Source organism: Parasteatoda tepidariorum, chromosome 8 (genome assembly GCF_043381705.1).
Source record: "Parasteatoda tepidariorum isolate YZ-2023 chromosome 8, CAS_Ptep_4.0, whole genome shotgun sequence".
Taxonomy (NCBI): Eukaryota; Metazoa; Arthropoda; class Arachnida; order Araneae; family Theridiidae; genus Parasteatoda; species Parasteatoda tepidariorum.
The window spans coordinates 27,519,254-27,545,915 of record NC_092211.1 but is presented as its reverse complement, the minus strand read 5'-3'; the positions used below and the strand labels follow the sequence as shown (position 1 = coordinate 27,545,915).

At 29.5% G+C, this 26,662-nt stretch overlaps 1 protein-coding gene across 5 annotated transcripts in view; it reads left to right on the top strand.

Annotated features, from left to right (window-relative positions):
- The window catches only part of LOC107449056 (salivary peroxidase/catechol oxidase), a 57,084-nt gene extending 30,900 nt beyond the window's left edge, over positions 1 to 26,184 (top strand). For all 5 annotated transcript variants that reach the window (XM_016064464.4, XM_016064465.3, XM_016064469.4 and 2 more), the window contains exons 3-15: positions 816 to 927; positions 2,561 to 2,760; positions 4,769 to 4,945; positions 7,051 to 7,212; positions 8,122 to 8,223; positions 13,022 to 13,129; positions 14,955 to 15,090; positions 16,009 to 16,361; positions 18,544 to 18,760; positions 20,480 to 20,649; positions 21,617 to 21,719; positions 25,884 to 25,962; positions 26,047 to 26,184. In XM_016064464.4, coding sequence (XP_015919950.1) covers positions 816 to 927; positions 2,561 to 2,760; positions 4,769 to 4,945; positions 7,051 to 7,212; positions 8,122 to 8,223; positions 13,022 to 13,129; positions 14,955 to 15,090; positions 16,009 to 16,361; positions 18,544 to 18,760; positions 20,480 to 20,649; positions 21,617 to 21,719; positions 25,884 to 25,944 — 1,901 coding nt within the window. In that variant the 3' untranslated portion in view covers positions 25,945 to 25,962; positions 26,047 to 26,184. The remainder of the gene's footprint in view (positions 1 to 815; positions 928 to 2,560; positions 2,761 to 4,768; positions 4,946 to 7,050; positions 7,213 to 8,121; positions 8,224 to 13,021; positions 13,130 to 14,954; positions 15,091 to 16,008; positions 16,362 to 18,543; positions 18,761 to 20,479; positions 20,650 to 21,616; positions 21,720 to 25,883; positions 25,963 to 26,046) is intronic.
- Positions 26,185 to 26,662: the final 478 nt, after the last annotated feature.

The window sequence follows — 26,662 nt, the reverse complement described above, 5'->3', positions numbered from 1 at the left end:
ACTGCTTATGTTTAAATTATCATCTCTAATCTCGATTGATTCCTTGTATAAGATTATCGTAATTGCTTACAATCATGACTGCTTGTAATCACGATTACAAGAGTTATTAGTAAAGGTAAATTATGATTACTTGAAATCACGAAAGCAAATTATTATTTAATATGCTGTAAGCAACTATAGCAAATTACAAAATAAGGTAGATTCAGAACGCTTCATATACAAAACCTAACAAAAATAGACTATTTTATTCCAAATTCGTCTCAGATTTTAAAAAAAATCTCTTTTTATAAACTTATATGAAAATTAAAATAACTTTTGTGACGTAAACTACCTATAATAAAGCAAACACCGATTGATTCAGTTGACGAAAATACCTATTTCAATTATTTAGATTTTGTTCTTGTTTAGAAAATTATAACTTAGCTAAAAAATAAGATTGTTACCTATGATTTATGTCTCCAAACTTACACAAACTCAAACTTACAAACTGTTACAAACTTACGATAACAATATGATTTTCATCAAAACCCAGCTCAATTTAAATTTTAACTTTTGTTTAAAAATTTATGTAAAAATAAATGAATTTACGATTAAAATTATAAGAAAATTCTATAATACGCTTTTTCTGAAAAAAATTCTTAAAAAACAATTACCCAAAGATAAAATACCGAAATGAAATGTGTGTTTAATGGATTCTTTTGAAAAATATCAGAAAACAAAATTAGCGGTCAGTTTCTGAAATTAAGCGTCTATTATTTCGTACATATAAAATACCATTATGTAATTGTATATTTTAATTTCTTTGAATATTGTAGAATATCCAAGAAGCCATATTTACCCTAGAGGTAGTGATGAGCTTGCAGAAAATTCATATTATTATCAGCCTGTATATGGGCCTCAGCGTCAGAATGATGCTTGCAGTATGAAGTAAGTATCTCTCTGTAGCCATATATATTTATTTTTTCACTGTTAATATGTTCCCAGCATAGAATTAACATCGAATAATTGCTTGGTATTTTTCAATTAAGAATATTAAATGTAAAAAGAACAACGTTTTATGAGCTGTTTTTAAGAGAACGGTCGTTTTAAGTTAATAAAGCAGAAAATTCATATCGTCTTCCATCAACTTTTAGCATCAGAATATTGCAATATGAAGTTAGTATCTCACTGTAACATTATACAAATATTTCCTTCAAATCACATGTGTGCAATGCATGGAATTTCCGAAACATATTTAAATATTTGCTTGGTTCCTATCGATTTAGAACATATTAAATGTTTAAAAAGAAGGTTTTATAGTTTATTTTTATGAAAACCGTTGTTTTACATGTGTGAAATTTAAATTTCTTATCATTATCAACCACTATCTATTTGCCTCAGCGTCAGAAGGAAGCATGCAGTATAAAGTGAACAGCCATATATTTATATTTTTTCAATTTTAATAAATGCAGAGCATAGAATTACCGAAACACATTCGAATACTTGATTGGTTTCCTTTGACAATAACTGTAAAAAAGGAGGGAAATGTTTTATACGTTATTCTTAAGAAAACCGCCATTTTAAGCTCATAAAACGGATGATTCATATCATTATTTACATGTGTGAAGGCCTCAGCGTCAGAAAGATTGCAGTATGAAATAAATAGCTAAGTGTAGCCATATGTTATTATTTTGTCAATTTCAATAGTTTCAGAACATAGAATTATCGAAACATACTCGAATACCTGTTTGGCTACTTTCGACAATAAATGTAAAATAAAAAGGGTAAATAGTTCTATAGGTTATTTTTAAGAAAACAGCCATTTTAAATTCGTAAAATGGATTATTTACCTGTATATGGGCCTCAGCGTCAGAATGATTGCAGTGTAAAGCATTTTCTGATTTAACCATTTGTTATTACTTTATAAACTTTAATAAGCTCAAAACATAGAACTACCGAAACATATTCGAATACTTGCAAGTTTTACTCGTTTTTTTTCTTTTTTTACTGATTAAAAACCGAAAGCCTCCATTTTAAGTTTATTAAACGAAAATTTTATATCATTATCCACCTTTATAAAAGCCTCAACGTCGGAAAGATAGTAATACATAGTAAATATCTCAGCGTAGCTATATGTAACTATTTTATTAATTTCAATAGGTTTAGAATATAAAATTAAAAAGGAGTTTCTTGTTATTAAAACAGTCGTTTTAGCTGTGAATAAAACTCATAAATAAAAATTAAAAGATAATAAAGTCATTTTTCTTTCTTAAATTAATACATTTTAAAAGACACTTTCAGCCCCCCTAAAAATATGGGCAAGACATAAAGCATACCTAAAGCAATCTCATGACTGTTTGTGAGTTAATGACTTTTTTATGAATCTTATGCTCGAAATTTTAGAATCATTCTAAAAAGTATTTTTCGCCCCCCAAAGATGATATTAAGATTTCGATATTGTTTTCGTATTAATCTAGATTAAATAATAATTTACGAACAATAAGTTAGTAACGCTAGTGATATGTTTTTCAAGATATATAAAATAATATAAAAATATTCTTTTCTTTATTTGATTTTTCAGAGCATCGATATTGGATGAGCGAGCGATCGATGCAACACGAGAATCCATAAGACAGTGTACACAAGACCACGATTCTTGCTATTATGCGAAACACAGTAAATATCGCGCCATCGATGGCAGCTGTAACAATATCAAAAATCCCGAATGGGGAAAATCAGAAGGATGTTTACAAAGAATTTTACCATTTGATTATGCCGATAGTAAGTACATATTTAAGATAATTTTTCCCCTAACAAGACTCTTAAATCCTAAGTACTTTTTAGTATTTCAAAAAGCAACAAATTCTCAAAAATGCAACAATTCGATCAAAACTTTGACTTTCCAAACTATTGCATGAACCTACAAAAATTCAATCTTCTATATGTTATGCTATCATTTCACTTACAAATATTTTGTTTTATTTAGTTAAAAAGCATTATGTTTTATTTAACTTACAACTCGGCGCTGAAATTATTATTTTGAACATAGTTCAAAATGATCGGGGTTTTTTTAATACTTTTTTTTATAACCGACGTTGAGCAGCCGACCCAATTTCCTGGGTTTACGGCTACTAATGTTCAACTCCGTAGCCATGTAGTCTTGAACCCAATCCAGAAGACAAGGGAACTCCTGGATCAAGTATAGGGAGAAATTTTGCCTTCGCGTAGGACTTTTTGATAGAACTAACCCGCATTTGCGTTAGATGGAGAAGAAGACAACGAGAACCTCCCACGGTTAGCCTGACGGCAAAGAGACTCTAACCTATGATCAGTCTGCCACTGAGGATATTTTACGTCAGCACTGTTGTCGGTGCAAGCCGGATGCGGAATTTGTATCGACCAGCCGTTGCTGAGATTCGAAGCCGGTTCACCTCATTGGAAGGAGAACGCTCTATCTCCTGAGCTACCACGGCTCAAAATGATCGTTTAAAAAAATCGAACGTTTAAATAAATGGATGTAGCTCAGAAGGTGTGCATAGGAAAATAAACAAAACTTGATACAACAGCATGTGAAAAAATCAAAACGCGTGTTAAAGAAATTTAATTTAACGGTGTATGAAAAAATAGACGTTTATGAAAATGCGAATTTAAGAAAATAAAGGAGACTTGAAGTAATCCTTGGAATAAATTGACCAATCGTTATTTGCGGGTTTGGCAAAACAATGGATCTAGCTATAAATGCAAGTAAAAGAAACTTGGCATATCAGAAAATGTTGCATACCAAATAAATATGAAAATGCACATAATTTTATTTCATTTTATTTTATATATTTAAACACTTCGGGCAATCATTACTTAAATCACTTACGGATCACCACTTACGGAAAATTATCTCATAAAATAGTTGTAACAATATTTGAAACTGAATCAAATGCTTTGTCTCTCATTTTAAAAAAAAAGAAAGAAACACGCATTTCTAACTATGGTTATTTTCTTTAATTTAAAGCACGAAAAACAACTACATTACCATTTACTACACTGAAGAAAATTCCGGATCAAATTATGGTATTGAATACCGAAACTTTGGGTGCATCATCATGTATAAACGTAAAATCCATTTTAACCATAATTTTAACTGTAACTTTAATTCTTATGTAATCAACCGTAATTTTAATTTTTATGCAATTTTATGTAATTAGGGGGATTTAGTGATTTTGAAGTAATTATTACTGGAAAAAAAATCAGATTTCTTTATTCCCGAAAAAATAGATTTTATAGTAAATACTACTGGCACCCTGAGTGCCGGTACTTTGTACCGTAATTTTTCTCAATTTAAGAGAAATATTTTAATGCATGATGCATGCTTTCTTACTTTTTTTGAAAAGTATTAATTTTATCACACAAAAGGTGTTATGACATGTCTAATGAACAATATAATTAAGTATAAAAGAAACAAAAAGAAAGCAAAAAATGATGAATAGAGGGTGATTTTTTTTATTTATTTTTTTATTTGTGTCCTTTCCGAATTTCGGAATTGGAATTTATGTGTTTTAGTTTATGTGCTTTGAAGCAGTAAGAGTTTTAAATAGCTTCATAAAAAAATTTACAAGTTGTTAAAAACTGGTAAGCTGACATATACCCATTTTTTCCCTACGTTATACCCACATGTAAAGCGTTTTACAGCAACTCAGCATTATGTGTATAGATTTTAATTACTTGTATGGACATGAAAATCTACTGTATGAATCTACTATATCCACTTTATTAATAAATACATTTTTTTCCACAGGAATTTCAAAGCCTAGGGTATCTTGTACTGGAAATCCACTGCCAAATCCTCGATTAGTATCAAATGTCTTTCATCAACAAAAACACTCCAAAAAGGATGATCTTACCACAGCCTTCATGGAGTGGGGACAGATGTTGGCACATGATTTATCTTTGAATGATGTTTTCAAGACTCCAGGTAATGTTTCATTGATTTTTTTTTATTTTTACTGTCATCGCTCACGTGAGCTAATTTCCCGATGTCTCAAAAAGTTACCAAAATTCTTACTAAGCCATTTTTCATATTATATCTTTTCTCATAACTCAAAAAGTTTTTCCAACAGGAGAAAAAGGAATTTCTTCTTATTTAGTTTTCAATAAAGAAAATTAATATTAAATTTTTTTTTAAATTTAATTTGTTTAATTAAAAAATTTTTTAGATATTTTTTACTGAGAAATAAAAAAAGTAATCTTAAGACTAGCAAATAAATCAAAGTTTTGAGGAAGAGAAATGTTTGAGATAAAATTTTTGAGCTGTAGAAAAAGGCAGGCTTAGCAAGTTTTGCGTTTCAACCATATTTTTATTTTTATTTTGTCAAAAAATTAAAAAAAATCTTCAAACTGCTTAATATTATTTTAGCTCAGTAGTTAATACCAGTCTTAAAATTAATACACATATGCATGTAGAAGTGGCATATTTATAAGGGCAAGCATTTAGGAGGATGGAGGCAATTGTAGCGAGTTCAAAAAAGTTTTAAAAAAAAAAGTTGTAATTGACGCAAATGTTAGGTATATGATCATTTTCAATGCAACAAACATACCTTTTTGAATCTAGGAGACAAAAAAAAAAAAAAAAAAAAAAAAAAAAAAAAAAAAAAAAAAAAAAAAAAAAAANAAAAAAAAAAAAAAAAAAGAATTTTTTTGAGAATTGGATATAAAAAAAAGTTTTTTTTCTAAACATTTCCATAAAGTATCTTTATAATATGAAAAAATAAACCTTAAAAAGCTTTTGTTCTTTTAATGTGAATTTATTCTAATTATTTATTATGTGTATTATTATTGTGTTTAACTATTGTGTTTTTTAAAATTTTTTCGTTCCTTTATTGTGAATTCTGTTTAGATTATTAAAATTTGAGAAAGAGTTATAGAACATTTGAATTATTTGCATTATTATTATTTTGCTCATTTAAAAAATGCATTTAATCCATTTTTAATTAAAATATAACACTGCGCACAAGTAAGCTGACCAGCGTCCACCCAAAAAAAAGAAGTAAAAAAAGAGGTAATAAATACTAAACGTATATTTCAAAACTCACTGATTTACATTCTCATTTTAATAACTGAAATCTTTCGCAGAGATTCTCTAACAGAAATATTCTTTTTAAATAATTGGAAATGTAAAGAGGTGAGATTTCAATTGTTCCTTTAGAAATTTGGCTGCAATTTTTTTAGTTTTTGGAGGAGACTGGTATAGTACAAAGCACTGAAATCCATCGTCTTAATAATGTTATTCAAAGGGACAGCTTCATCAAGTGATTAAAGAGATGGCGCTGCATGTTACAGAAATAAATATGGAATAAGACATTAAATACCTACATAGATAATTTTCCTTCCATTATTAAGCCAAAACTGTATTTTATGTACGAAACACTTTTTTTTTTCTAATGAAAGTAAGCAATTTCTTGAATTTCGATTCAATTGCAACGCATCCAAAACTCACTCTGAGATTAAAAACAAAAATATTTTAGTTACATTATGATTAAAAATGAAAATTAAATCAGTAAATTTAAAGTTGCAGAAAGCGACATCTATGTAAAAGTTTTGAAATAAAAACAAATCATGTAATTGGTTTGTGATATTCGAAATATAATAAAGCAAATAACTACGTGGTTTACTTTGGTATTTTACTTGTTAAGAAATTTAATATTTTTATATGAAGGAAGTTTAATTGCTTGTTAGAGCGTCTTTTTCGTAAGTTTTACAAATAAAAATAATTATTTATGTCTTATTCTAAAAATCCAAAACTGTAAAAAAATTAAAATAAATTCCATTTTTTCAATAAACTTAATTTATTGATTGGTAATTAATTTATTGATGTTGGTACATTTTGATATTCAATTGATATTTTTGATAAGCTTTTTTTTTCTTTGTTGATTTATTGAAATAAAATTACGACTGATAAATTTTTAGAGAATACAAGTAATTTTTTTTTTTAACATTAACATTTAATTATTGTGATGAAGTAAATTTTTTTTAAACCTTAATAATGGCAAATTTAACAATGTTTTTTTGTTTCTGCTTTAGAATCAGGGTACAATCTTCCAATCCAATGCTGCAATCCAGGACCAGTCATCAATGACAGGTGTTTTTCATTGCCAGTCCCACCAGGCGATCCCTTTTACCCAAAATATGGAGTGACTTGCATTAGTTTTGCTCGAACTGTACCTTGTCCTGTTTGCAGAGCCGGTAAAGTATTTCTATATTTTTACCATGCCTTTCCCCCCCCCCATATCTCCCAGCCTTTTCAAATTTCATGAAATATTTATTAATTCTCTAATTCTTTTCTCAGTGGGAAAAAAATTTTAATCTTATTATTTAAAGTAGTCGCAGATAAAGGGAAATCAAATTTTATTATTCTAATTTTCTTTCTCTAGCTGTAAACACATTTGCCTAAGAATTCCTATCCAGAATATGTTTGTCACTTGTTCCCACAAAGAGGGGTATACTATTAATTTTAATTAGGCTAGGAAATAATGTAACCACTTATCATGCTAAGAAGCGATACGCGCTATTACTGTCCAAAAATACGTAAAAATGCTGAAATCCCGAAATTTGTTGGATAATTTGGGCCATTGCCTAGGCTTCGCTCTATCCTCTGCATGTCACTGTTCATGTATTATTAAGTTACTGTTGCAGGTTAAAATATTTTTCATGAACATTTCGTTCTCTAGCTGTAAACACATTAGCCTAAGAATTCTTATCCAGAATATGTTTGTCACTTGTTCCCGCAAAGAGGGGTATACTATTAATTTTAATTAGGCTAGGAAATAATGTAACCACTTATCATGCTAAGAAGCGATACGCGCTATTACTGTCCAAAAATACGTAAAAATGCTGAAATCCCGAAATTTGTTGGATAATTTGGGCCATTGCCTGGGCTTTGCTCTATCCTTTGCATGTCACTGTTCATGTGTTATTAAGTTACTGTTGCAGGTTAAAATATTTTTCATGAACATATTCCTGAACGAAAGTTAGTTATCATATTCCCACAAAAGATTCTATTTTTTCATAAAATGCAGTTTTTTTTTAATTAACGGATTTTTATAATTTTTTATTTATTTATTTTAAAATGTAACGATAATTGTCTTTTGGTAGGCCAACGAGTACACTGGAATCAAAACACCGGATACCATGATCTTTCCTTAGTATACGGAAGTACTCCTGATGAAGCTCAAAAACTTCGAAGTGGCGATAGAGGTTAGTAATAATCACATTCTTCAATTATTTGAGCAATAGAAAATTTTTTTGTTGTTTCTAATCCCCAAGAGGTCTATCTTAATTAGACCAATTCCATAAGTCCAAAAATGTCCAGGAAGTCTAAAAACAGATGAGGTTTTGAAAAAACCTCGTCGATCTTAAAATCGATACAGTTTAGAATATGCTCGGGCGAAGCCTGAGCAGTCCTACATTTAGTGCAAAGTCCAAAAGTCTTTTGCCCCTGAACATACGAGAGACACCTCAAGTGACCACTTGAATCAAAGCAAAGCGAAGCAGCAAAGCGAGATAAACAGCAAGATTAAACAGCGAGATTATCAGCAAAGCGAGATAAACAAGTCTGCTGGCTTCTAGGTCCCTCAAAAAGCAAGGCACTTCCAGGTCGTTTTCTGAAATACCAACTATGCGGAGGAGGAACCCTCCAGAGGTCCATAAAAGAATTTTTGCACTCTGCAAAGACCTCGTTGAAAGTGGAAGGTAAATCTGGCTGTAAAGGTTCCAAAGAAGCATCTTTAGCCAGTGAGTCCGCCATCTCGTTACCTTTGATTCCAACGTGTGATTGAATCCATTGGAAGTGTACTCCAAAGTCCGCTGAGAGCCTGGAGAGCATCCCCAAAATTGAAGCCGCAGCCCTGTCTCCAACATTCATCCAGTTGCTAAGGTGTTGGATTGAAGATTTGCTATCCGTCAGTATCCATATATGCTTAAAGTCAGGCTCAGCAATATTCTCAACATGTCTTAGGCCATTTTCAATCGCAATAAGCTCAGATCTGAAAAGCGAGCGAAATTCAGAATTTCTAAATTTGAGACTCATTGTGTACGAAAAATTTTTTTAAGAACATAATACACCAGAATTGTCAAAATTAGTTTAGTTTTTCACTAGTAGAAAAATATATTTAAATAAATTTTCACATTATTTCGATTAGCATTGAAAAATCACAGCCTATCAAAGAGTTAAATGCTTTATTTTCAAACTGCATGTCATTAAATTATGCTTTTCTTATTATTGTTTTGCTCATTTTTAAACGTATGTATATAAGTTATTTTCTGAGAAACATTGCGCATGATTTATTAAAGTTTATAAGAATGTTTATAAAGTAGATTAATTTTGAAGTTAATTTTTTTGGAGAAAATAATTTTTCATGATTTCTGATTATTTATAATTATTATGATAACAATTAAAATGATAATGAATAGCTAATATTAACGAAACAGATGAATCTACTTTAAGAGAGAGAAATTTATCTAATCTTATTTAATATCCTACAACAAAATTAACTCAATATTAAAAATTATTTTCATTGAAGGCAAACATTTTGTAAGCAGATAAATTCTTTTAAACGAATGATAAATGCTCTTGCATAAAGTAAACAATGCTCTGCTTGAGAAAAAAAATGTAGAACCTCAATTATCAGAACCTCCTTTATCCAAATATTAATATTAATAAGACATGGGTAAGTACTAATTTTTTATGGCATTAATTACAAACTTATAGCTGTATAAGTGATTATCTTTTATTTAAAAAAACAAAACTTTTAATATCAAATACAATTCAATCTTAAGAGGGGATGAAAATAATTAAGTAAAGATTTCATTGCTTTTAACATAATTTTCAGTTGATGAGTTAAATCTAATACAAGTTCAGAAATATTTGTTAAAAATTACATATTTAACAAGTTCTTAATATCGCCATTTCCAATTAGGTTATAAAAATAAAATATGTATACGGATTCGTATAGGATATAACTTATAAATCCATGTATTTATTACGGCTACATAACAAACTAAACAAGGCTCTCAACAAATCATTTTTCGTACTATTAAATCTTAGAATAATCTAGATACTTCAGACAACTCATGAGAAAATATTTTGGGAACCTAATTTAATTAAAAAAATTTTTTTAACTAAATTGCTTTTAAAAATCATGTCAATGAAATATTAAAAAAAAAAAAGAAAAGAATTATTAATCCTAACAATTTAACATTTTCAACATCAGTTCAAAAAGTAACTACCAGTTCAATCCTCAAATTGATGCGAATTTTGATGAGTCTGCAAATTAGTGATCCGCATATTGATCTGAGTTTGCAGATGAATAAAATTTTATATAAGTTCAAAAAGTAAACGATTCGTTCATAAGTTCGTACTTTTCAAACTGATACGAGTTGAACTGCTAGTGAAGTTGACAATTGGATTTGTTTTATCCTTGGCACGCAAATAGTAGTATTCTGGTGGCCAAGGTTTTATCTAAATAATGCGAGCTCGTATTCGGTTTGGCCGAAGAATAAATTTGAAATTAAAAATAGTGCTGCCATCTAGACGATAAATTTGTAAAGATTAATAAGTTATTATCCATTTGTTTTGGCGATTTTACTTTTTTTTTTTACACGTTTGAAATAAACTGATTCAAAATTAATTTGGTAATTTCAAAATGTATATATTCCAAGTACTAAATTTTGGTGAATACTAAGAGTAAAATATGAGATGCATTGATACAGACATATATCTGATGCATCAGGGTCGAATTCGAAATGTTTTTTTCTCGACAGGTCACTTTATTATTTTTAAATATTTTATTTTGTTACATAAATATTTTTTCTTACTTTTTAAATGTCAATGCAATTTTATGTGAATTTGATGAGTCTAGATACCTTGGTTTTGTTAAAGAAATCTGCAAGATTTAATTTACATTGTTTCATCCGTCTATTCATTATTAGCGCATTTGCGTATTTTAATTTCACCACACTGTTCCACTACCAAAAGAAGCTGGTTATGCAAGAAAAATATAATATCGTAGTGCAGATGGATTCATAAAGTTTTATAAAGGTTCCAGATAAATGCAAATGAATAAAATCAAGTTCAAAAATGAATAAAATCTACTAACGATACTGTCTTAGATCAGGGCCGGCTTATGCATGTCGCGGCCCCTAGGCAATGCTCGTCTCGGGCCCCCATCCCTATCGTCTTCTAACTTCCTAATATATTTTTTCGTTTGATTCGCAACTAAATCCGAGTTTGAAAAGGTTTTGTGTTTTCTTCAATTGTTCATTAAGCTTATTTTGTTGCTCTTGCCGCTTTTTACGTTTTTCTGAACCACTTTGGTGTTTTTTCTTTACGGGTACCTCCGACATTTTGTTCCTGAAAAAAATAATCTTTCGGTTTAAAACAGAAATGAAATTTTCACCTTAGCAGCTCAAACATATTGAATTTCCTGCTTAATAATAAACACCCAAACTAATAATATTTGATAACGTTGAAATTAAATAAAATATGTAAATAATTGAATAATAAAACGGCACTTCACATTTGTCAAGTCCTGTAACTTCAGTTTACACTACACGGATTTTTACTCGTCGTTTCACCGATTTTCTCGAAGCTCGAAGCACTTCTGCAGTCTTTATAAATAAATATCCAATACTTAGCTCTAAATTCGTAAGTTTTGAAATACAAACTGTAAAACTCTCTTTTCATTCACAGCCGTAAAACTCGCAAACAAATTGCACGAAGTGAAAATTCAACGATTACATTAAAAATGTTTCAATAATGTTGTCTATGACACAATACAACGTATGTATTTAGCGGATCGGGGAATTCCCCATTCCCCAGTCATGCGACGAAAGAACCAGTACTGCCAACCTTATTTTTACATACTTTTTGGTAGCTTGGCCATAGAATATACATACCTATGGTAGGTACCAGAACAGTAAGTGTGCATTTACAATGTTGAATTTTGCGCGTTTTTCAAGCGTGATGTGTTAAAAAAGCTGCTCTTGCTGTATAGTCATCTGATTAGTCGGCGTTAAAATTACCGCTATAAAATTGCTTGCGATTATATTACTGCGTTATATATGAACTAACTACCATAATATTAATATCTAATTTGGAATGCGTTCAGAAATGAAATACGGTCGATGTAATGTACAGAGCAAGACAATCGTCATTGAAATTTCGAATTAAATTTTTACTGTTTAAGAAACATTGTCAATTTTTTTCTCTGTAACACAGGGCCCCTGAACGTGGCGGGGCCCCTAGGCAGTTGCCTACAGTGCCTAATGGATAAAACGGCCCTGTCTTAGATGCTGCTTTGTTTGTGGTTTATTCAAAGAAGGCGTGCGGTCTTGTAGGGCAAAAGTGCTAGTGAATTAAAAAATTACAACAAATGTATTTGACAAAAATATATTAACTAAATGTTCATATTAAAAATAAGTGTAAATATGATGTAGCAATTTTATTAAAAAAAATAACTCGATTTTCAATGTTTATTGATTATAAAAGATTAACCTCTATAATCCTAATATTTCGATTATCTTTAATAGGCTAAATAATTACTTCGGGTGAACAAGATCAGAATACATTTTTATTTTTGATTGAGAAACAATATCTTGAAGATAAAATTTATTTTTCTTAAGCGTTTCTGTAAAATAACTATACCATACGCAAGAAATTAAACGAACTTAAAAAGAGTGAAATTTGTAATCAATTTATGTTTAAGATAAAATTTATTTAACGGTTATTACTTTTTATTTTCTGAAATATTTTTTCTGACAATAAATGTTTTCGGGGATGATTTTTTTTTAAAAAAATTATACAATGAGCAGAATTAATAAAATATTATTTGATTATTGATTAACATAAATTTTACAGATTGTGTAAACTGTACATTACTCTGAGACAAGTAACTCAGAAAAATGTTAATTTAAGTTTATACTAAAATGTTATTAAAAGAGTAATATGCATTAAATGATACTTATTTTGAAATTATCTAACGTTTATTTTTGTTAGGAATGTTGGATGTAGATTATACCCCTAAAGCGGGTCCAATACTCCCATCTGTGCCAATAGAAGACCTATGTGTGTCACCTCCAGGTCAAAGTGCATGTTTCAAAGCAGGTATGGTGTGGTTCATTTATTTATTAGAAAAAGCCAATCATTGAAATATTGTTCTCTGAGATTTCTAACTGTAATAGCAAATGCTTTTGGATAGTTAAATTTTAACTCGTTCTGTTTAAAAAAAAACTAAATTTATTTGTTTTTTATATTATAAAGAAAATTTTAAAATTATAAAACCATGTCTTAATCAAAAAGAGCCGAGAAGATTTATTTTCCTAAAATATAATATAAGGAGGCTTCAGTTTCTGCTAACTGCTCTCACCACTTCCCGAAAATAATGACGCAGCTTCTGTAATCCAGCTTTGCATAAATAGTGGTACTCTTTTCAAAATAAAGTTGTAAAAATATGTAGTATATGCAGTACCTTATATATTTACATAAATTTTGGTATTATTCAGTCTCGGCGGACCTTAAAGAACCTATTACCACAGTACCGATATTAGTATATTAGATTCTCCACAAAAACGGTTGCAGCTATATTACTACAATTAATTAAGCATTATGGCTGTCAGTATGAGTTATTCAATACTTTACGACCCACAAAACGAAATATAACACTACTCTTCCTTCGTGAAATGTATAAACTGTAAAAAAAAAAAAGGTTTAGAAAAATAAAGGAAGAAGCACTAAAATAAAAAATTTGATAATTGAGATACGTAATTCAGAAGACCAATGTGTTTCTTCTCACAGTTGTAGCATGAAAGTGGTCTAATCTGAAAATTTACGTACGCAAAATTATCTGCTGTAAAAGAAATCCTTACAGCAGTATTTTCTTTATTAAATTAAAATCGGTATCCGAAATACAATGAATTTAGTTTTTTTTTAAAACTCGCAATAAAACAGCCAGCTAATCCTTTGCCATAAAATATTCAAGCATCTATCTCACTTGTTTTTTTCACGATGAGAGAGTATAAAAAAGAAAAGGAAATCTGCGCTTTACTGCATAGAATAATTTATATAGAATAAGGTAAAACTTAATCAAGACCATCAAATTAGTAATCAAAATATCACGCCATTTCACGACGAAATGACTGCCGGATCATGGGTCAGAGTCCCTTGGCAGTCAGGCTAACAATGGGAGCTTCTCGTGGTTTTACTCTTCGAATTAGTCCCATCAATAAGTCCTTCACGAAGACAAATTTTTCCTACTACTTGATCCAACAGAACCCTTGTTTTCTGGATTGGATTCAAAATTGCAAGGCTACGCAGTTGAGAATTAGGAGTAGTAAACACAAAAACTTCAGTCGTCTGTTCACCGACAGTTATAAAATAAAAATATATACACACCATTGTAAAATACTTTTTATGCGCATTTAAATTTTTACCTGGCTTTCATTGTAAAATTCACTTTTCCTTACACATGAATTTTTTTTTAAACTTGAAAAAAAAAGAGTCTGTTTGATCTGCCAGTATGGTTTCGTTTATGTCTCCTCTACATTACATTTTATCACCGGTCTTGCAAAGCTCATAAACATAATAGAAGTACGCTTTTTCATCCGCAGCCAGTAGCCTTGTAATTTTGAGTACAATTCAGAAGATAAGGAAACTTTTATGGACAAATCCGTCGATACCGTTACAGATTCGTCTTATTTTGTAAAAATAGCCTGTATTGACTAGGCAGCGAGGAAAGTCACAAACGGTTAGAACGATAGAAATTAAATTTTAACAACCTCTACCACTTAAGGTATTTGCCTTAATACTTCCAGGTAGAATTTTTAAAAACATGCAAAAAAATTTAAAAACAATTTACTCTAGAAAAGTTTTTGAATAAAATAATAGTTACTTTAAGAAATTAGTCTGCTATTGTGAAAATTATCTTTTATAGGTGATACTCGAGTCAATCAGAATCCATTTCTTATTGTTGTTCATACTTATCTGATGAGGCATCACAACTTCATATGCCAAGAATTGAGTGAAGTAAATCCACACTGGGACGACGAGAAACTTTATCAAGAAGGAAGGTAAGTTTTAGATTTATACCATTTGTAATTTGATTAACGTGCTTTTGAGCACGCTCGACCAAAAACCTTTAAGCATAGAGCACGCTCTACCAAAAACCTTTGAGCACAGAGCGAGCTCAAGCAAAAGCTTTTGAGCATAGAGCACGTTTGACAAAAAAAAAAACCTTTGAGCACAGAGCTCATAGAATTTTGTAGAAAATCTCGTTTTTTTCGCTCGTAGAATATAATAGGTATCCTAAAAAGTATGAAAAATAAAATTTGAAAATAACTAAAGGATATAGAAATGAATATATATATATATGCAAAACAGATAACTGTCTTNATATATATATATATATATATATATATATATATATATATATATATATATATATATATATATATATATATATATATATATATATATATATATATATATATATATATATATATATATATATATATATATATATATATATATATATATATATATATATATATATATATATATATATATATATATATATATATATATATATATATATATATATATATATATATATATATATATATATATATATATATATATATATATATATATATATATATATATATATATATATATATATATATATATATATATATATATATATATATATATATATATATATATATATATATATATATATAGGAGTGTATATATATATATATATATATATATATATATATATATATATATATAGAAGCGCTCCTAGTGGTTTACGATTGCATATCTAGCCATGGTTGCTTCATAATTTTCCCTACCTTCCTTTCTTGTTTATGACTGTTTTGCTGTACATTTATTGTGCTGTACTGTACGTGCATGGCGTAAAGTTATTGCATTACTTAGAGAGGAAAATAAATGTATTTTACTCTAAGACTTTCCTTTTTCCTTCATAGGCGTCTCAACATCGCTATAGCTCAATTCATAACATACTCAGCTTATCTTCCAAATGTACTGGGTGAAATTATGCAAAAGGAAGGTATCAATGTTTTACCTGGTGCCAAATATACTAAATACGATCCAGAACTCGAACCTACTATTGCTGATGAATATGCCACGGCTGCCGCTCGATATGGCCATACTTTAATACCTTCTCGCTTGTCTCAAATTGACCCTAAGACTAACGAAGAACATGGTGCTTGGCTGAGAGACTTATACTACAATCCCTTTGGGTTCCGATACGGAATGTATGATGAAACAGCAAAGGGAATGACTGTTGATAGAAAAGAAAAGCATGATGTTTTCCTAGGTATGTAATTCCAAGTTCAAAATTAAGATTTAAAATGCTTGAAACATTATTCTGTTTTTTATGAAAATTAATAATCATATACAGAATGACACTAAAACTCAACAACTGTCAAATGTCTTAAATATGTATCGAACTGAAAAAAATTTAAGCAATTATCTCAAATTTCACAAGATGTTATCTATAATTTTAAAATTAGCACCGCAACTTTACTTCTAGAGGTGGGGTACGGAACAACTAGAAAAATCTTAAATGGAAATGCTTCCATTTTAATGCAGATTTCGATTCTTCAGAAAACAAATGCATCAATTTTACTTTTAGATTTATGCAGTTTAATTTGGAGGTGGTGCTGTAATTAAGAAACATAAAAATGTTGAACAAGTTGTTTAAATTAGAGATATTAAGAAAAATACTCGACGAATTAGAAATTCACACGCTTATTATTTTAAAAATAAAGTTTTATTATATTGACGTCAAAACCTGGTATTTGAAATTAGGGTGGGGAATAATGTGAAAATAATTAATGTTTCTAATTTTTTCTAAACTTATTTTTTTGCAGAAGTTTAAGATTTTTAATACAGATATGAAAATATCTTTGAAACATATTTTTCCCAAAATTTTTTGCTTGCTATATTTTAATTCAAGTAGAACTATTTTGCAGTATTTTTAAGCACGAAAGGATTAAATTGCATGATAACAATGTTAAAATTCAACAATATTATTGTGTTATATATTGCTCGAAAAATGAACTTGCACAATAATATAGCTCAAGTTGAACTATTGTTAATATGATATTTTTGAAAGTTGTATTTCAATTAAAATTTAACTACATTAGAGTTTTGTTAAGAGCAGAAAAGATAAATTTGCATGAAAATATGGTTAAAATTTAGCGTTATTGTTGTGTAATCAATTGCAATGAAAATTTTACTTGTACGGTAATATAGTTAAAATTGAGTTCTATTATTTTGTTCTTAAGTATCAGAAGAATTAATGAAGAATAACACCTTTTAAAGAAAGCAGAAAATTTAAACGATAAAATAGTTACAAACTAATCCATACTTCTAATATAGTATAGGATAAGGAAGCATATGGTTTGGATTAAAGTAATAAACATGAATAACAGGGAAACATTTAAGTAAATAATATTGAGTCTCTATTAGGAAAAAACATAAACAACAATATTTTTATTATCATCCAAGAGCTTTCGTTTCTCTTAAAAACGTGAAGTTAAATTCTATTTCATATTTCTTATAAATAAATAAAATTAACTAATCGTCATTAACTAGAGGTTTTCATTATTCTTGGGGAAAAATTTTATATAATGGTAAAATAGTGAATTTGGAAACTTCAAGTTGCATGGAAGTGACGAATTTGGTTCATGTATGGTATCCAAGTCTAACAATATTGTCTAAGTTAGTTCAAATTAATTTTTATTATCTTTTCTCAAGCTATTATAAACTTATAACGACCGTTTAAAGAAATAATTAATTACAAATTTGGCGATTAATTTGTGAAGTTGGTAATTCCAAGCTACTTCGAAATGACCAACTTGATTCCAGCGGCTTATGTATGGTTTTTAAGTTATTGTCTATGTTATTCAAATAAACCTAAACTACATTTCTACAGCTTTAATTAATAATTTACAAATAAAAATATTTGGTTAATAATAACAAATAAAAGTATTTGGTTATATTATATAAAAAGATTTTTAAAAACTTAGGGGATCTTCTTGGTGACTCCGTTTCGATCGTTCAGCCTAAATTGCACCAATCAAATTCTCGATTTTTTAAAGCCAATATCATAAGTATTGTTTTCATACAATAAAAAATGCAATTGGCTAAATACTAGAAAATGTTTTTCATTACAAAAAAATTTGTATTAAAATATTTTATTTAAGACAAAATTAATTAGTTACAAAAAATGGAGGCGAATGGAATAACTCCACGCTTCTGTCAATTATTTGATCTCTGTGAAAGATCTGTGAACTTTTTAAACTCGGTAACTGTTATAACTGCATAAACGATTTATAGCTCGCTCCACTCATTTCATGTCGCTAAACTCTCCCTATGACAGATTAGCTTAGATTCAACCAGCTAACAAAATCTTCGAATATCTTTTGTACAAAATGCGTATTTAATAGGAATATTTACATTAATTCAATTATTAAATGCCTGCTTTTTTTCAGTTGATGACGTTAGAAACTATTTGTACCGCCGTACTTATTTGAATGAAACTACAGGTCGAGATTTGGCTGCCGTTAGTATCTTAAGAGGTAGAGACCATGGTATACCAGGATACACATACTATTTATCTTATTTTTTCAATATCACTATTCGAAGTTTTGAAGACTTGGAAAAGGTTTTGCCTGCAAAATCTGTGGAATTGTTAGAAGGACTTTATGAGTAAGACACTATTAGCTTATGAATATTTTCAAAATTAAAAAAAAAGAAAACTATAATAACGAATATATAATACTTTATTTTTCCTCAATCATTGTTTAAAATTACCTGCTAAAACTTTGATACAATGTTTTAAAATTCAAATTAAATTTCGTTATAGTTTACTTTTTTTTATTATTAAAATCTGAAAAAATGATGAAACTTCAGAACATACATAATAAAACTCTCTTTGTAAGATGTTTGCAAACATGACACTTTATAACTGAATATATTTTTGTTTGTTTGTTATAATTTCATAACTGTTGGCGCTTTTGCCTTTTTAGGAAGGTTTTTCTCTGTGATAGTGATTAAACAGAAGAAAGCTTTCAAAACCGCTGGAATTCTTTAATTTCATTGGTTATCACTTATTGTCACCAAGAGAATATAGAGTTTCTAAGCAAGTGATTCAATTATTATAAATAATTTCAAACTTAGTTTATTAAACTAAGAGCCATGCAATGAATTTTGTAATATATTTTATAACCGACGTTGAAGTTTACATCTATCAATGCTAATTTCCTTAGCCTTGTAATTTTGAACCAAATCCAGGTGACAAGGGAACTCCTCTATCAAGTATTGGGAAAAATTTTCCTTTGTGGATGATTTTTTGATGGAACTAACCCGCGTTGTATGGAGTGGGAAACCACGAAATTCTCCCACGGTGAGCCTCATGGCAAGGGGACTCTAAACCATCATCCGTCTGCAACTGAGGATATTTTACGTTAGCACTGTGGTCGGTGCATGCTCGGTGTGGAATTCGCATCGATCGGCTGATCAATTTGCTCGGTGTGGGATTCGCATGTACTGAATTGCTCAATTTGCTGCAACTGAAAGATATTGTAAACGAAAATCGTTTAATCGGTAGCTATAATATTTAGAGCATTTAATTTTCTTAAGTGTGGTTCAGTTTTTATTTGTCTTTTGTGGTATCGTAATTGGGGATATTACTTTAATATTATACTCTAACAAAGGCTCCAAAAATATCGTTGGTTAACCTTAAGTAAGTTTTTGTTGTTGTTGTTGTTAATTTACGTCGCACTAGAGCTGCATGATGGGGTATTGGCGACGGTCTGGGGAACACCCCTGAGGAAGATCCGATTACAATTTTGATCCTCTGCAGAGGGGATGGCACCCCGCTTCGGTAGCCCGACGACCTGCACGCGAAGTCGAGCACTTTAAGGTAGAGCAGTTTAACGAGGACCAATACCGCACACCCTCGGTCCCTACGCAGACTGATCCAAGTGATCACCCACCCGCACACTGACCGTAGCCAGTGATGCTTGACTTCGGTGATCTGCTGGAACCGTGTCTTACTTATCAGTTCACTGAGGGACAAGTAAGTGTTTTAATAGACTGTATATTTAAAATACAACCATTAAGTTGAACCTGTTAAACAAAACTTCAAATTAATGATTAAAGTCTGGAAATAAAAATTTAAAAAAAAATAATAAATGGAAACTTATTACAAGCTAAATGTAAAATTAATATGTAAATATGTCTTTCTGTGGCTATGACAAATAAAATATTTCTCAAAACTTTATAATTGATTCGTTCTTAAAAAAATCTTTTATGCTCTATTATTTTATATTATGAAATTTATAATCAAAAAACATAATACATACAATAAAATATTGTAATGAAATAATGCATTTATTTAAAACTTAATTGATCAAATTCTTTCAGATCTCCTCATGATATTGATCTTTATTCTGCTGGATTAGCTGAGTATTACGTGCCAGGAGGTTTTGTTGGCCCAACATTCGGTGCCATTCTAGGACAACAATATAAACGTATCAAATTTGGTGACCGATATTGGTTTGAACATGGAAATGAAGCTGGATCTTTTACGCAAGGTAAAAAATTAGAGAATACAAATAAATAAAAGTTCAATCATAAATTTACCATCTTTGATCGTACCAATTGAAAATTTTCAAATAGAAATTGAAATTCATTCTCGATTTTAAGTTATATCTAAAAAATTATGAGCCAATATGTGCATCTGAAAATTATTATTGACCCAACTTTCGTTTCCACATTTTAAGACAACAATCCAAACATTGATGGCCAATATTGGTTTGAACATGGAAATGAAGCTGGATCTTTTACACCAGGTAAAAAATTAGAAAATACAAATAAATAAAAGTTCAATCATAAGTTTACTATCTTTGATCGTACCAATTGAAAATTTTCAAATTTAAATTGAAATTCATTCTCGATTTTAAGTTACATCTAAAAAATTATGTGCCAACATGTGCATCTGAAAATTATTATTGACCCAACTTTCGATTCCACATTTTAAGACAACAATACAAACATTGATGACCAATATTGATTTGAACAACAAAACGTAGCTGGATCTTCTTACACCAGGTGAAATTTGAGAAGAAATATTTAAAAATCCTGCCATCAATAATTTCAAACTGTGGATATGGCAAGAGGAAAAAAGAACTGAAGACATTAATCATATATCAAAACTTTTTTTCTTTAAAATTTGAAGTTCTTGATTTCAAATTGAATCTTAAAATTGTGTGCAAGGTTGTTTTGCTAGCCCAATATTCAGTTTGTTTTTAGGGCAACAATATAAACGTATCAAATTCGGTGACAAATATTGGTTTGCACATACAAATGAAGCTGGATGTTTTAGCAAGATAAAAATTGAAAAAAAAAATTTATGTATTGTGTTTCTGTATACAAATAAGGGTAAATATTATATTATCGCTTGCATCTTAGTTAATTATGCTATTAAACTAACCTTTTTATATTCATGAAAGTTACCAATGAAATATCCTAATTGATAAAAAAATTTTGTTACAATTTCAGAGCAACTTTTGGAAATAAAGCGATCTTCAATTGCAAGAATATTTTGTGAAACAACTAGGATACGAAAAATTCAAAAGAAAGCATTCAGACCGCCATCAGCAAAGTAAAAATTCAATTGTTCTTCCTTATTCACTTGTTTTAACACAAAACTTATATTCTGTTTCTTTTTCATACGAGAAATATATTTAAAGGAAAAGATTCTAACGTTCCTAAAAAACAAATGATAAATAGTTTCTAAGTATTATTTAATTTGATCGATTTTCTCTTAATTTTAAAAGCGATATATTTCATTATATTAAAAAATTGTTAGGGCCGCCACTGATTTGGGAATTCAACTTTACGTTACGTTTCGTTTTGCTTTGTAAAAACTGTAAGACTTAGAAACTTGAAATTACTAAGGTGTAAAGAAAAGTGTACAGTGATTACGATGAAAGAAAAAAAATAACATTCTATAATTAACTCAAAAGTTTTTAACTGTTAAACTTGTTAAGAAAAGTACCGTACTGGCAGCTCTACAGGTCCCAGGAATACTGAGTTAAAATTTGGCACACTGAAAGGGTCATATTTGATTATAAACTTAACGCAGAGCTTTTATTCTCGAAGTTTCAATTTACTAAAACGTTATGTTGTTCTTGTTGTCGTCCGCCATTAGGGCAGAGGAAGTGCGATTGTTCTTGTTTTCCAGTGGCCAAGAATTCGACTTCTGCCACACCTATACGTCACACACGTTTATACGACGAACCCAGTCATACATCCAGTCATTCATACACAAATCGTAATTTTGACCTAAACTAGAGAACGATCCATCTCCAATTCAGTACCTCCATAGGTATTGATTTGTAATAAGGACATGGAAGACTTTGTGACCCGACATATTTAACGTGCACCAGTCACCATTTACTGTACGGGGAGTCTCGGGCCGACTGGATTTGAACTCTCTTTCTCACAAACGTAAGTTCAGTTCCCTGCCAACCAGGCTACCCCGGTACACTAAAAATAATTTTTTTTTTTTTTTTTTTTGCAAATGTTTGTCACTTTTTTTTTTCTTGGTTTACTTTAACTTTGCCTATCTGTTCAAAATCTGCAAAACTTTAAAATTACGAAAGTGTGTAGAAAAATGTATCAGGAGTTCACTGGAAAAAAAATTGCTATTTAATTATTAGTTCGAGAATTATTAACTGTTCAAAGTGTAGTAAGATAAACCGTAATAGATCTTCTGTCCGCTGAAAGGAAGCTACGGAGTTGACATTTGACATGCTGATAGGACCAATTATAAACTTGAAAAGAGTTTTTTTTTCCCTCGAAATTCCAATCTGTTCAAAATTGCAATTTAGTTTTGCAATTTTGAACTATTAGCAATTTAGTTTTGTTACTATTGCAATATTGTAGTTTTTTTGGAGGGCATTTTTTTCTTTAAATAATAACTATTTATCCAACGTGCTATAAAAGTGTATCCCTTCTGATTTTTATTTCATAAGCTCACGCTTAACTTGATGTGAGATGTAACATAAAAAAGAATAACTAAAAAAAATAAGAGAGATTAAATGTTGCCAGATATAAATTTCTATGTTCATATCGAATACAGATGAGTGAGAAAAACTGTTTTGAACAATGCGTTATATGTTATATGACAAAGGTTATCGTAATATATTGTTAAAAAGCAAAATTACTTCTCATTTATTACTTCTTATTGTGTCGCACATTCTGAATTCCTTAGTTTAAGTTTTTTTCAAGTTGATTACTATTAAAACAAGCTATTCTAGCATTTCGTGTCGATTATTAGCGTATTATTAAAATATACTTAGACAAAATTATAATTATTATATACGTTATAAACAAAATTATCTTTCTTATGAATTTTAAGTAAAAAGACTTTTGTAAAGATGAGGGGGGAAGAACGGTAATTCTGAAAAGCTAATTCTGAGAAAGAAAAAAAAAACTGGCTCACGGACAGGAACTCTACAGCACGGTCCATCTTCACTATGTATTAACTCTCGGCAGAAGCCGATTTTTCCTGTTTTTAATTTTTCAAAACTTAGTAATCCTCAAACTCACTAGATGACAATCCAATCGTAATTTTTGTAAAAAATGACATAAACAGTATTTCCCTCTTCATCTACAATAATGAATGAGAATCAACCACGGGGGTAGGTGAACGAAGTGAACAGGGGGTGGGGCTTACTAGTAAGTTAAAATTATTTCACTTTTACTGACATTTATGTTTACTTAAAATATGCATACCATTTCCCCTGCAATATATGTAGCAAAACCATACGAAAGCTGTTCATAGAATATTTATAAATTGGATGTATTTTACTTGAATTACTTTCTTTTTTGGAGTTTTATAGACCACACGTGAATAATAATTTAAGATCTAATACTAGATTTTAAAAACCAGTGCACAAATATTAAATCACAATAAAATTAATATATATAATGTAATAGCAATAAAACTTATACACTACAACATAGATTACTTTTTACTTAAACCCCACCACATTATTAAAAAAAAAATTTTTTTCCTAGTCTTTCAATTTATTCCATTTTTTAATTTCTACAAATCGTAATTTTTCAATCTTTTTTTTTTCCTAAGTAAAATTTAAGGATTTTAATAATAGTAAAATATTAACTATTTCATATTTATTTATTTATTTTTCAAGGACACATTTTGTCCCAGAATAGACGATTGGGGACGAATTATTGTAGATTTCTCTTTTTACTGTACTCTCATTTATCTTTACGTTGCCGCATTAAACGATTGTATCTGCCCTTCATATTTTAATTAATGAAAAAGTAACATCACTAAAGTTTACTAATGTATTTATATTCTAATTATTCCGTAAAACATCGAAAAAAATGCAATATTTTTGATAATGTATCAATTGTTTTGCTTTGTTTCCCCGAGAAGAGAAGAATGGTGATAAGCAAATTACGGTTACCGCCATTGATCCTTTAATAACTGTAACAGCGGTGGATCATTTTTACTTCCAAACATACGACAATGTCGTATGACAATCGCAAACAATGGGATACTTGCAAGTGTCGTTGTGTGGGTGTCTCGATCCTCAGATCCTCATTGGTTGTTCAAACGTGGGATTTGTTCACGTTAGCAACTGTTTTTACCATTTTATTTCGAGCAAGCCAAGTCCGTCAGAATAAATTCTGTCTGACAGTAAAAATTATCTTAAGTGACACTTTCTATATTTATTCTTACACAAAGATTTCAATTCTTTCACAATATATTAGGAAAGTATTTTACTTAGCACAAAGTGAAGCATGAAGTCATGTAGAACATAAGCGAACTAATTATGCACTGAGGTTGCCAGGTGCACAAGGCAAAAATATATTACGGTTGCAATAAAATACAGAAACAAATAATAAATCTGAGTAACGAGAAATACGTAGACGGGAAAGTATAATGTTTCAACAAATTCAATGGGTGATGCAGTTAATTAACTTCCCGTTAATTAACATTCTAACTTATGTGGAGAAACTTAGTTCAACTTTATGACGCCATTTTGCTTATAAACGATTAGCTGGCGTCATAGGTCACGTGTGTTTCTGTCGTGATCTTCTTCTTCTTGAAGTGCAAGTACCCAGTTAGAAAGAAAAAATATGTTTCTGTGCACGAATTGAAATTGTGCTTCAACGTGTTAAAATAAAAAAAAATACACGTTGAGCTGATTTTTAGTATATGTTTTAGTTAAAAAATTTAGAGACCTTAACAAGTTGAGCATCGCGTCAGCCATCGGTGGCTGACACTGGACTTTCCATTTAGGCTGCGTTAACCACCGGTGGCTGACACTGAAATTACATTTAGGCTGCGTCTGCCACAGCTTGCTGAGACGGACCTTTCACATAGACCGCGAAAAACAGCTGGCTGACAGCGTATAACATGATATAAAACTATAAAATTTACACTCTTTTATGGAATTGCAGAAAATTTATTCAAAATTTACTTAATTATTGTGATTCTTGGTTTAATAAATTCAATTTAGTAGATTTTTATCCACCACTATTTCTACATAATTCGTAGGCTTATATAGTTCACCGCTTTTGTCAGATATGTCGTGATAAACCTTCGAAAAAAATAGCAAAATCCGTCTAATATTTGCAATTTTAGTTTGTAGTTAACTATACTGTTTGGCCAAGCGGACAAGCCATGTAAAATTAGCGTGGCGTTCAACGCGTTAATTATCAATGTAGAATCTATTAAACTATTTTATATACTACAATAATAAAATTGCTGTATTATTTTTATTTTTAGAAATCCTGTTGTTTCTTGCGAGGAGATTCATAGGTTTAACTTTGAGTTATGGAGAGAATAAGTTGCCAAAGTTCTTAAGGTAGATTGTAATATATAAAGTTTTATATAAGAACACATTATATTTTGTTATGATAATCATATTAATTTTGTTTTGTTTTTTCAGGTCCAAATAACTACCACAAGGATCATTTGGAAATTGTTGTGGATTTGTCTATAAATATGTTTTTTTGCACAGTTTACTGAACTTGTAAAATTTATTGTTTGATATTTTTTTATTTAATAAAGAGTTTCATAAAGTCAAGTTTTCTTTGTTTGGGTTGATTTATCAATAAAGGTAATTTTCAAAGATTAAAGTATGGTTAATATTTTACAAGGTAATTTTTAAACGAATTGTATGATTCGAAACGAACTGCATGATTACGTTCAACAGTATTATTAAATCCGATAATTAATTGCCTAGATCTATTCATATAGATTTATTTAATGCTAATCAATGAACTTAAAAGTAATTTGTCAACTAACCTACGAAATTTATGCAAACCAAGCTCGCTTCGCTCGCTACTAACTTAGGTCCATTGCAAATGCACAAAATTCTAAGAATTCAAAACAATCATTCAAATCCATATAGCAACTTTTTTTAAAAAAAAAAATTTGCATCATTTTTAGTAAATACTAATTCATTAAAATAAATTTGAATTTAAATAAAGACTCATTGACCGAAACTCATTTTTCAATGAATAACTAATAACAATATTAAAACAAAAAAATTCGTGATATAA